The sequence below is a fragment of the Thamnophis elegans genome, chromosome 5, assembly GCF_009769535.1.
Source record: "Thamnophis elegans isolate rThaEle1 chromosome 5, rThaEle1.pri, whole genome shotgun sequence".
NCBI classification, from domain to species: domain Eukaryota; kingdom Metazoa; phylum Chordata; class Lepidosauria; order Squamata; family Colubridae; genus Thamnophis; species Thamnophis elegans.
In genome coordinates this window covers 27,003,338-27,014,609 of record NC_045545.1, presented here as the reverse complement: position 1 = coordinate 27,014,609, position 11,272 = coordinate 27,003,338, and the positions used below count along the sequence as shown (strand labels likewise).

Sequence of the window (11,272 nt, the reverse complement as noted above, 5' to 3'; positions counted from 1 at the left end):
CAGAGGAGGCAGAGGAGAGAGAGATGGAGATCCCCTTAGTCGAAGAGAGCTAACCTGCAGCAACAGCCTCGGTGGCGGCGGGCACAACCATTCCGATGAGCCGGGAGAAGGTCGCCGCTCGCCAATCGCTCCTTTTGGGGAAAAGCACAGTCCAACATCGCAGCAGCCGGTAGGGGTCTGGAAGCCCGGAGTCCTCCCGGGCCGGAGGAACCCTAAAGGGCTCCAGACCAGGAGCCAAAAACGGTTACAGGAGCTCGGATCGCTCGCTCGGTTTGGCCGCCGCCACCCCTTCGGACTCTGCCTGCGCTCCCTGCCGCCCCGTCGTCGCTGCTGCTTGACTGGTGATCGGCTGCTTGAAAGGAAAGCCCCGAGTGGCCGCCCCGTTTGCCGGCGTCGCACTCGAGCTGCGTGCAAGGAAGGCTTGGCCCGCAGATCTCCCGGGCGCCTATCAGCGCAGCCGCCGCCAAGGTGGGCAAAGGGTCTGCGGTCTGCTCTCGGATGCCGACAGCTGGGTAAGGAGGAGCAGGAGGAGGAGGAGGCCCCCGTGGCCGACAGGTAGCGGAGGAGGAGGAGCAGGAAGAAGAAGAGGAAGGCTGGGGAGGGGGGGCGCTCCCTCTCTGGCTACTGACACCGCTACCTGTTGGAGAAGCACCCTGTTCAAAGAGGGGCCGGATTTGGATCCAAGTGTCCCCAAGAGCCCCCTTCTTCCTTCCTCCCTTCCTCCCCGACACAGAGACACTTCTCGTCCCTTCTTCTCTCTTTCAACTCTCCCGATTTATCGCCCGTCGCCAATTCATTGACGACCCCGCACCCTCCAGCCCGCTGCTTTCCCCCTTTCCTGAGCTGGGAGATGACTCTGTCAGGCAACCTGAGCGCCAACGACATGTCCGGCCAGACGGTGCTGACGGCGGAAGATGTGGACATCGACGTGGTGGGTGAGGAGGACGACTGCCTGGAGGAGCGGGACGGCGGCGGCGGAGGCAGCGACCTAGAGGCCGGCGGCAGCCCCCCCGGCGACGGCTTGGCTCGGTTGCCCGCCTCGCTTGCTTTGGACGAGGCGGCCGAGCTGCTGATGGCCAAAGAGGCGGCGGAGATGAGCTCCGGCAGCAGCAGCAGCAGCCTCGGCGGGAGCCCCGTCGAGGAGAAGGGGAGCGAGGAAGGCTCGGCGCCGGGCGCGCCGTCCGGGGCGGCGGCGGCGGCGGCGGGCGCTGCGGCTGCTGCCTCCAGCGGCGGCAAGCCCAAGAGCAGCCTGGTGAAGCCGCCCTATTCCTACATCGCACTGATCACCATGGCCATCCTGCAGAGCCCGCAGAAGAAACTGACGCTGAGCGGCATCTGCGAGTTCATCAGCAACCGCTTCCCTTACTACCGGGAGAAGTTCCCGGCCTGGCAGAACTCCATCCGCCACAACCTCTCGCTCAACGACTGCTTCGTCAAGATCCCCCGCGAGCCGGGCAACCCGGGCAAGGGCAACTACTGGACGCTGGACCCGCAGTCCGAGGACATGTTCGACAACGGCTCCTTCCTGCGCCGCCGCAAGCGCTTCAAGCGGCACCAGCAGGAGCAGCTGCGCGAACAGACGGCGCTCATGATGCACAGCTTCGGCGCCTACAGCCTGGCCGCCGCCGCCGCCGCCGCCGCCGCTTCTTCTTCGGGCCCCTACGGCCGAGCCTACGGCCTGCACCACGGCGCCTACCCGCACCCGGCCGCCTTGCAGTACCCCTACATCCCGCCCGTCGGGCCCATGCTGCCGCCCGCCGTGCCCCTCCTGCCCTCGGGCGAGCTGAGCCGGAAAGCCTTCAACGCGCAGCTCAGCCCCAGCCTCCAGCTCCATCTCAGCGGGCTCGGCGCCGTGGCCGGTTCGGGCCCCGCGGCCGGCGGGGTCAAAGCCGAGCCCAGCGGCCGGCCTTCTTTCAGCATCGAGAATATCATCGGGGCGGGCGCCGGGCCGGCCGTCAGCTCTTCCTCGGCCGTCAGCGCCCAGACGTTCCTCCGGACGCCCGTCACCGCGCAGTCGGGTTTGCTGGCCCACCAGCCGCTCTCGCTGGCCAGGACCACGGCGGCCATCGCGCCCATCCTCAGCGTGCCTACAAACATTCTCTCCGGACAGTTCCTGCAGCCCGCCGCTTCGGCCGGCGCGGTCCAGGCCAAGTGGCCGGCGCAGTAGCTCGGCGGCGAGCGCGGGACCCGCTCTCCCTTCCTTCCTTTCCTTCCTCCCTCCTCAACTTCGCCTTTTTTCTCCGATCCTGCGAAGAATTGAGGGGGGGAAGGGTTCCTGGCGGCCTCCCGCTTCTCCAAGAGACTCCTTTTCTCGTCACGACCCTCTGCGGACTCGATCGGCTCCAGTGCCGCATCTCTCTGCCTTAGTCCGTGGCCTTCGCGATGTAAACCCGGAGGCTTCGGAGGAGCCCTGAAACAACGCTGGCAAAACGCATAGGAAAGAAGGGTTCGGACGCTGCAGGTAAAGCTGACACGCAACCCCGCGGCGACCTGTTTCTTCGATATTTGTAGCGGGGAGGGCGAGAGGCAATGACGGACTTTCCTTTGCCGTTTTTATTTTATTTTTTTAATGGTCCATATTTGGCACACAAAAAAAGCAAACGCAAATTTTAAAAAATCAGAGAAAAGGGATAACGGGAAGTCGAGAACGCTCAAGCTTAGGAGTCCCGAACTTTCACTTTTGTTGAAGGTTCTCATTTTTCCTCCGGTAATTTTCTTCGAAATATATCTAAATTTGCAGCAAACGATAAGGGAAGGCGTTTTAAATATGAAAGAACTGAGCAGGAAAAAAAAGAAGGGGAGAAAAACCCCTCTCATTCTATTATAGAAGTCTGTTTATATATGAATGAATATATGTATTCTAAATGTTATTCCTTCGTGTTGTACACAGCTTTGTAAATAAATTTTTAAAATGGCACTTTTGGTGTTTGCTTTCCAGTTAGCACATCATATGAAAGAGAATTATAAAAAACGTTTTTGCTCCATTGGGGAAATTCTGTAGTCATTCAGCTAGATGGAAACAAAAAAAAATCAATCAATATATGAGATACAATTATTCTGTTAAAAATACAACAGACTGAAAAATTTAATGCCTCAAAGAGCAAGAAAATCTCTCCCAAATATCATCCTTGACCTTTTCTATCCATGTATATCTAAATCTAGATATATCTAGTGACACTTCCGTAAAAACGTTATAAAATTGCTACAGATTGGATTACACTTATAGGGAAATTATTTGGATATTATATAAATATTAAGATAGAGATGGTAAAGTAACTTCCATAATAAAGAAATAGGATTGAGACAATTTGTCAGATAATCTGGTAATAAAAACAATTAATTATGAGGAAGGAAGGAATTATACTGAATGAATACACAACCAAGAAGACAAATCTCATTTCTGTTTTAATTACATTTAATAAGTTAAAATTTTGAATTCTTCACCTAGGTTTTTATATTCACTGCACCAACCCCCATGTTCAAAGAAATGCAGAAGGTGTTATGATTCTGCTTGTCTTTAAATTAAATATGTTTTTCTTCTGTTGAAATAGCATCTAACCTTAGTCTCTGGAATCAAGTTCAAGAAAGCTCCTAATTCATTTCTTTTGAACTGCAATCAAAGTCACAAGACTCTATACCAAGAATTTGATACCAATGCTCAGTTACTAACTGATATGCCACTGTTGACAGCCTGCCACTCCGCAAAATTAGGAAAGAATCTAACCGCATATTCCTAATTGAATCTTGGTGGACAAATGCTTTGATGTATCAAACGACTTTAACCTAATTAAGCCTTCTGGGCCTAATAGGGGGAACTTCCTCGTACAGTCTCGCAGGCAAAGATCTGTGGCATCTTTTAAATCGGGATCGGCCTGGGAAATCAGGGCTCAGCCTCGAACCGGTAGAACCCATGGATATGATCACTAATTTGGAAGAGGTCTGTTTTTTTGTTCTGTAAAATAAAAGGAAGATCAGATAAAAGAACGGAGGATCAGTTCCTTCCTTCCTTTCTTTCTTCTTCTTCTTTTTTTTTTTAGGAAGCCGCAGGATTTTTTTTTTTAAAAAAAACCTTGTTATTCTCCCCCAAATACGAAGCATGTACCCTAAGGAAGAAAGAGAGGGAGGAAGACGCCTTTCCGCCGCTTGGCTGCAGGATCTGTCCTCTCTTGTTAAGCAATCGGCGGGCCGGAGGAAGCGCCTGCTGGACAAGGGCCGGAGGACGCGCCTTGCCCGGGGCCTGATTTGTTTTCTAGAGAAACCATAAATATTATTCCACCCTAAGTAAACATTTATACCCGCGGATATGCGGACGAAAATAAAGTAAGCCGCCCGCTGACCAGGAAGGCGGGAGGAAAACCGCTTGAACTTTATAAATAAGGACCTGCTAATCATTTGACACCCCGAGGCAGGCCAGGTGGCCTCCCGATCGAGCGGGGGGATTCGGTGTCAGCCGCGGGTCCAGCCAGGTCCCTACGCGGATCCCTCCCACCATCACCACCAGCCCTCCGAGTTACCGAATCTCTGAGGCCGGGAGGGGTGGAGGGTGGGGAGGACTGCATCTCCGTCGCCATTAAAGTCCCGCGGCGCTTCGCAGTTGTTCCTCTCTAATAGTTTTTTCCCCCCCTATACAACCAACGGCCCACGGTCCGGAGGTTGGGCCCAGAGCCAGGCCCAGGGCCTATATTTAGCTGATCCCCCTGGGAAAAGAGAGCAGGGGCCTTTCCTGACTCGCCCAGCGAGCTCTCCGGCCTCGACCGTGACATTGGATCGCGAGGCCTCGCTCCAGGCCGGAGCCTTTTGTTAGCCGGGGTAGCGCGCCCTCCGCGTGCCTCGCATAGTTCCAATACCGCGCGGCCGGCCTGGGCGGTGCGCGCGTCTCTTATTTTTTTCTCCAGGCCGGGAGGATGGCTCCCTTCTCCGGCCTCAGGTTCAGGTGGGGGAAGGCTTCCCCGTTCGCCTTTCCACTGGCGGTGGGAGAAGACAACCGGAGGAATTTTGGGCTTTCAGCCTCCCAGGGATCCGAAGTGCTCAGATTTTGGGTGGAATGGCAGGTTGTTCCCCTGAAGCTTCAGGGCAACCCCAAGCATGAATGTGTAGACCTGAGGGCAGCTGATGGGCAGGCAGGTAGGCTGACAGGTGAGAGAGGCAGAGAGATGCTCCATGAAGGTAAAAGCACCCCCTTTTTAGCTTCTTGATCTGAATGCCCCCATCTATATCAGCCCTTCTACAAACACCCAGACTGTGTTAGCCTGACATGATGATCTTGGTGGCTAACCTAAGTTACTTCTTCTGATGTGGTTTCCCATGAATTACTCACCTGGCTTCAATTTGCCTAATGCATTAAGCAATTTTTTTTAAAAGGTAATCATTGAAGTTAACCACTTTTGGGGGGGGGGGGCTGGATCAAGTTTGGCGTGTGGTGTTAACACAGCCAGAGATGATTTTGGTGCATCGGGAGCAACTTAAGAATGGGAAAGGAGTATGTATCCAAATCCAGAAGCCGCTAAACTTTTATCAGATATAAATTACCGGATATAAATTACTGCCCTGTTTTGTTCAGCTGCATAAAATAAATTTCCTTCCTTGGGCATTAGATTTAGTTAACTGCTCCATTTATAGAAGCAGAAATAAACTTGTCCCATTCAGTCTGGAAGCCCATTGAAGGAAAAGCTGAACGAGGGCATCATATCCCTTCATTTTGCAGCCTTCGATATCAGAGGCATTAAGGACATTCTCCCAATATGGAGGTGGGGTCTTCCATATTGAAGGGACTTCAACTCACAGCAGGTGTGCTGGCTGCAGTGGTGGAGTGGTGGCCTAAAATCATGAGGAGGCGGGAAGTTCAGAGAGAAAAAGAGAAACCAGATCTAGAGAAACCAGATTTTCATTATTGTGAGTCAAAGGTGATCATTGTTTATTGCCTTACAAGGAAAAAGACATAGGAAATAGATTCTAATTGAGCAGGTATTTTAAAACTTAGACAGAAGAGAGGAAGAGGAAGAATTTGAGAGAGGGAATACTACATAGATCCTTGAGCTCAGGTATAGTGGCAACCAACAAAAAGAAAGCAGTCCACACTTGCAGGCTGGTATGATTATGGTTCCTTTGATCAACTGGAGGTCAGAGACTCTCGTTGTCCAGAATCTGAAACTTAAGATCCACAGATAGCCCTTGAAAGCTTTGGGTACAATCCCTGAAGATATCCAAAAGTTGATAATAATTTGCGATTTCTAAAATGATAAAAAAGGAAAAATGATTAAAAGCATGACAAGAAATTATTTTTAAAAATCAAAGGTGATTAATTTTAATTACATTTATATGTACATTATTTCAAAACATGTTTAACTTTTGTTGTGGCTCCATCCATTATTTATTTTTTTGGGACAGGGATTCCTCAAATGCCACTTAAAGCTCAAGAGAAGCCTTTGGGTTTGCTTTTTAAAAGCCATGTTGGTAAGTTTCTATGACCTGATTTCAGCTAACAAGGAGATTCTATGGGTATCATCTGATAATCTGTAGGCCTTAGATCAAGTCAGAATCCCACTCTGCTTTGATCTGAATGTATAGGCACCCTTTGCAAGTATGGCAATGAACTGCAATGGATGGAAAGGAGAATTTGAAAACATGAAAATATACAGATGGTTTCTAAGACCACTTTATGGGCAAAAGGATTACACTGTGCATCAATACTTTCCTCGCTAACCTCTAATAAAGCAAGTATTCAGGCTGGTTGAAAGTTGTTGTCCACGTGTCCAAATATACAATGAACCTGTACCACAGACATTTACATACATAAGAGTTTGCATGAGTTTTATGACAAGGAGGACAATGGTGTGTCGGGTTTTTTTTACACTCATATTTAATCCTGCAGAACTGGCAACCTCTCTTCTCTGCCCTGGTCCTAAGATGCTGCCTTGTCTTCCATAAATAAGGGAGGCTTAAGTTATCCTTGGTGCTGAAATGGTTATTTCTCCCCTCCATTATTCTGACATCACCCAAGGGCAACCTTAATGATTTTCAATCTATTAAAATGTGTCAATCTTCCCTTGAAATCAAGGAACAGAAAGGACTAGGAAGAGGCAGGTAGGGGTAGTAGTAGGGGCAACAAAACCCATCTGATATAGCAATAGCACCTAGACTTATATACCACGTTATAGTGCTTTACAGCCCTCTCTAAATGGTTTACAAAGTCAGCATATTACCCCCAACAATCTGGGTCCTCATATAGTCCTTGCTCACTCAAGAATAGAAGGGATGACACTACGGTGGGACAAGATCCTAAATGTTCCTATGGGTTTGTTTTTGTTTTTCAGATCTAATAGGCTGTTGAACCCTGTTCTACCTGCCCTCCTGACTAGCATGCCTTTGGGCCTTATTTCAGTCTTATCTGCCTGTTGTTAATTGGTGGCAACTGGTTTCTCTCTGACTGCAGAACAGGGGTGGGTTCTGGCTGCTGCTACTGCCGGTTCACTCACGTGCTGCGCGCACATACAATACTAAAAAAAACCCAGATGGCGGTGCCTATGCCGCCGTTGCGAGAACTGGTTTGGGGGTGTGTCAGGCCAAGCCGGTCCAAACCCGTAGGAACCCATCTTTGTTGCAGAGGGAATCATAGAAATAGGGCTGGAAGCAGACATCGCAGTTGGCTCTGCCCACCCACCCCGGCTCTACAGCATCCCATTTAGGGCCTTTTTTCACCCAAAGTGCAGAGGCAGAAGGCAGTGTGCGTGCTCACAATTCTGAACTAGTAGGGAACGTAAGTGAATACCACCCCTGGGTGGAAGGTCTTCAAATCCAACCTGCTCATTCCATTGGTGAAATTCAATTTTTTTTTTTACCACCAGTTCTGTGGGCATATCTTGGTGGGCACGGCAGGATAAGGATATTGCAAAATCTCCATTCCCAACCCATTCTGGGGCCAGCCAGAGGTGGCATTTGCCAGTTCTCTGAACCATTCAAAATTTCTGCTACCGGTTCTCCAGAACCTGTCAGAACCTGCTGAATTTCACCCCTGGCTTGTTCCATCCCAGACAAATGATTGTCCAATATTTTCTTGAAAACCTTCAGCAATGGAACACACACAACTCTGGGAGGCAAGCTGTTCCATTGACTAGTTGTTCTCACTATCAGGAAATATCTCCTTAGTTCCAGGTTGGATCTTCCTCTGACAAAATTCTACCCATTGCTTCTTCTCCTGCCTTCAGATAGTTTGAAAAAAATCAGTCGACCCCCCCCCCACTTCCCTGTGACAGCCCTTCAAGTATTGGAAGACAGCTATCATGTCACACTTAACCCTTCCCTTTGGTAGGCTAAACATATGGTACCTAGTTCTCTTAGCCTTTCATTGTACAATTTAGCCTCCAGATCCCTTATCATCTTTGTTACTTCCCTATGCACTCTTTCTAGGGCTTCAGCAGAGGCAGTATTCAGACAGTTCTGACAGGTTCTGGAGAACTGGTAGTGGAAATTTTGAGTAATTCAGAGAACTGGCAAATAGGCTGGCCCCGCCCCCACTGTCTCCCAGCTGATCTTCTTTTGTTGCCCTGAACAGGAGAATGGAGCTGGAAAGCAGGTTAGTGGGGTGGGGAGGGAATGGGAATTTTGCAGTAACCTTTCCCCAGGAGTGGGGAGGAAATGGGGACTTTGCAGTATCCTTCCCGTGCCACACCCACACCCACAAAGTCACGCCCATCGAACCTGTAGTAAAAAAAATTTGAATCCCACCACTGGGCTTCAGCATCTTTTTTTGTATCATGGTGACCTGAACTGGATGCAATATTCTAAGTATGGCCTCACTAATCTAGTATAGAGTGGTACTACCGGTTCTCATGATTTTGATGCTATCCCTCTGTTGATATAGTCTAGGACTCTGTTGCCTTTTTTGGCAGCTGCAGCATACTGCTGGCTTACATTTAAGCAAGGGTAAACTAGGACTACTAAAAAATCTTTCCTGGATTGTTTGCCTAACAATTACAATTGTGGTGATCTGGGAAGGAAATTAAGGAGAACATTTCAGAGCACTGCTCAAGGAAGATGAGGCAATAAATGGAGAAAAGAATTGGAAAGGCAGCCACTGCATGCTAATTTTCTACATACTGGGTGGCTTTCTGGACCTGTCCTCCTCCCATCCCCACCTCAGTCCACTCCTGCACCCTGGATGCATAGTTCAGTGATGGAAGGATGGAAGATGTCAATTTTCCAAAATGAAATTCAATTATAATGCATATAATCTAGGAGGCCAGCAAAAAACATTATAATAACTTTTGTAAATCACAGAAGTGGGTGGGGGGAGTTGTGGCAAATATCACTTTTAAATTCCTCTTGGATTTAGAGCACTTCTGAGTAGTGAGAGCAGAGACCAAAATAAATATATTAGCAAACAAACTCTGGGGGTTCAGACATTAGCAGAGTCTGGTCGATTGAAAGAAGTATATCCTAATTCTAAAATATTGACTTCTTGGGAAGTACAAATTGTCTTGATACAGATGGGACTTGTTGTGAGAAGTCCTATATTGGACTGTATAGTTGATTCTCTGGGGAAAAATACAATGACTTATTTCCTACAGATGTGATGACATTCAAGCAGTATTTATAAATAAATCTAATTAATGAAGTTTATCCATGATTGTAAGGCCATACTATACTCTTGAAAATAATACTTAATTGTTCAATACAGATTCATTTTGCTCAAGGTAACCAATCTTATAATCTTTTTAAAATGTGCCCAAGCTAGGTTTTAACATGCCCTCAAGTGATGAACTGCTTGCCTGAAACAGGTATTGGTCAAACACCACTATAAACAAGTAGCTTTCTCTACTACTGTCATTTGGTGTAGAAAGCAATCTGTATCTTATTGACCTGCTTTTATTTTAATTTCTCACTTTAAAAAAAAAAAGAGGCTGTTTTAACAGTAGATGTATTTTCAAGGTATTTACCAGTGTTACATAGACTATTAAGTATATTTTATGACTGGAAAGTCTGTTCTTCTGTATGATATGATGCCCAGGTTAAGTTCATTTCTGTCTACACCAGGGGTGTCAAACTCAATTTCATTGAGGCCGCATCAGGTTTGTGTTTGACCTCAGGGGCTGGAGTGGGCGTGGGCAGGGTGGGCGTGGGCAGTTCAACGTCACTTGTGTTGGAGGGGCTGTGGTGGCCCAAGTGCTCTGCCAGCGAAAACAGGCTCCCGAGCTCCATTTTCAGCTGTGACAGCTTCCTGCAACCCTCTGCCAGCAAAAACAGAAATCGAGGGGGGTACATATGGCCCTTCAGAGCTCTGTTTTCACTGACAGAAGCACCACGGACATGTCCTTTGTTGTTTCCAGGGCAGCCCCATGGACCAGATCTAAGCATCCTGCAGGCCAGATCCTAACCCTAAGCCTTTACACTATACTACACACCAGACACTTACTAACATACTCTCTGTATAAATAATATCAATGCTCTGTATCTTTTTAGTATATACTATTATTTTAGTGCTTGTAAAAATGGATAACCAAAACAAGTTTCAAATGTCTAAGTGTTGTTCTTGTGAATAAAAACAATACGTACAGTTCAGAATTTGATCATTATATGCATCCTTGCCTTAATTAGGGGGAGTTGGCATCAAATGATGACTTCTGTGTGGAAAAATGAATTTTGCAATACATTCTAAAGGGAGAGAGAAATCAAATTTGAGGAGATTTTATTTTCTGCATTTCAGCCCTGATTCACACCACACAGTAGAACTGACTGAAAGCTAAACAGAACAGTTTTATTGCTATTCAATTCTAGAATATTTTCCAACTCTCTTCTAAGTTGGTCTGAGTATCTTCTGGAATGATGATTAATAAATACAAGTAATATATGAGCATATTTGAGCATGCAGAAAACATTTGTCTTTTTAATATATGCAAACTTATTTCAGATGGCATGTGTTCCAAATTAGAACACAGTTTTATAGCATATCTTAGTTAACCAATTAAACAGTTTCTCATTTGAAAAGTTTAATAAATGATAAGGTTTCACAAAATCATGTTAAAGAGTCAATTACGGCAGATGATGATTGCAGAAGATTGCTGGATGGATAAAATTAGATGAAAGTATGAAAATGGAAGATAAGAGGGAAGATAAGAGATGACCAGAGTTCATAGAATAGTTTATGTCAGAAACCTGAGAATACAATCCACATTTTTGCAATTCTTTAAACTTTTCATAAAGAAAGTGACTATACTGATTCACCACATGCACAGATAAGAGTAAGATAATATAAAGCCAAGTAAACTGGACCTTA

At 47.3% G+C, this 11,272-nt stretch overlaps 1 protein-coding gene across 1 annotated transcript; it reads left to right on the top strand.

The window, feature by feature from the left end:
* The first annotated feature begins 569 nt into the window (after positions 1-569).
* Positions 570-2,167, top strand: FOXD3 (forkhead box D3). Its single transcript, XM_032218836.1, has one exon. The coding sequence runs from the start codon at positions 851-853 to the stop codon at positions 2,165-2,167; it is 1,317 nt and encodes a 438-aa protein (XP_032074727.1). The 5' UTR covers positions 570-850.
* Positions 2,168-11,272: the final 9,105 nt, after the last annotated feature.

What these genes read in the sequence shown, in the direction of transcription:
- FOXD3 (XM_032218836.1), top strand. Translation starts at nt 851, where the DNA reads ATGACTCTGTCAGGCAACCTGAGCGCCAACGACATGTCCGGCCAGACG.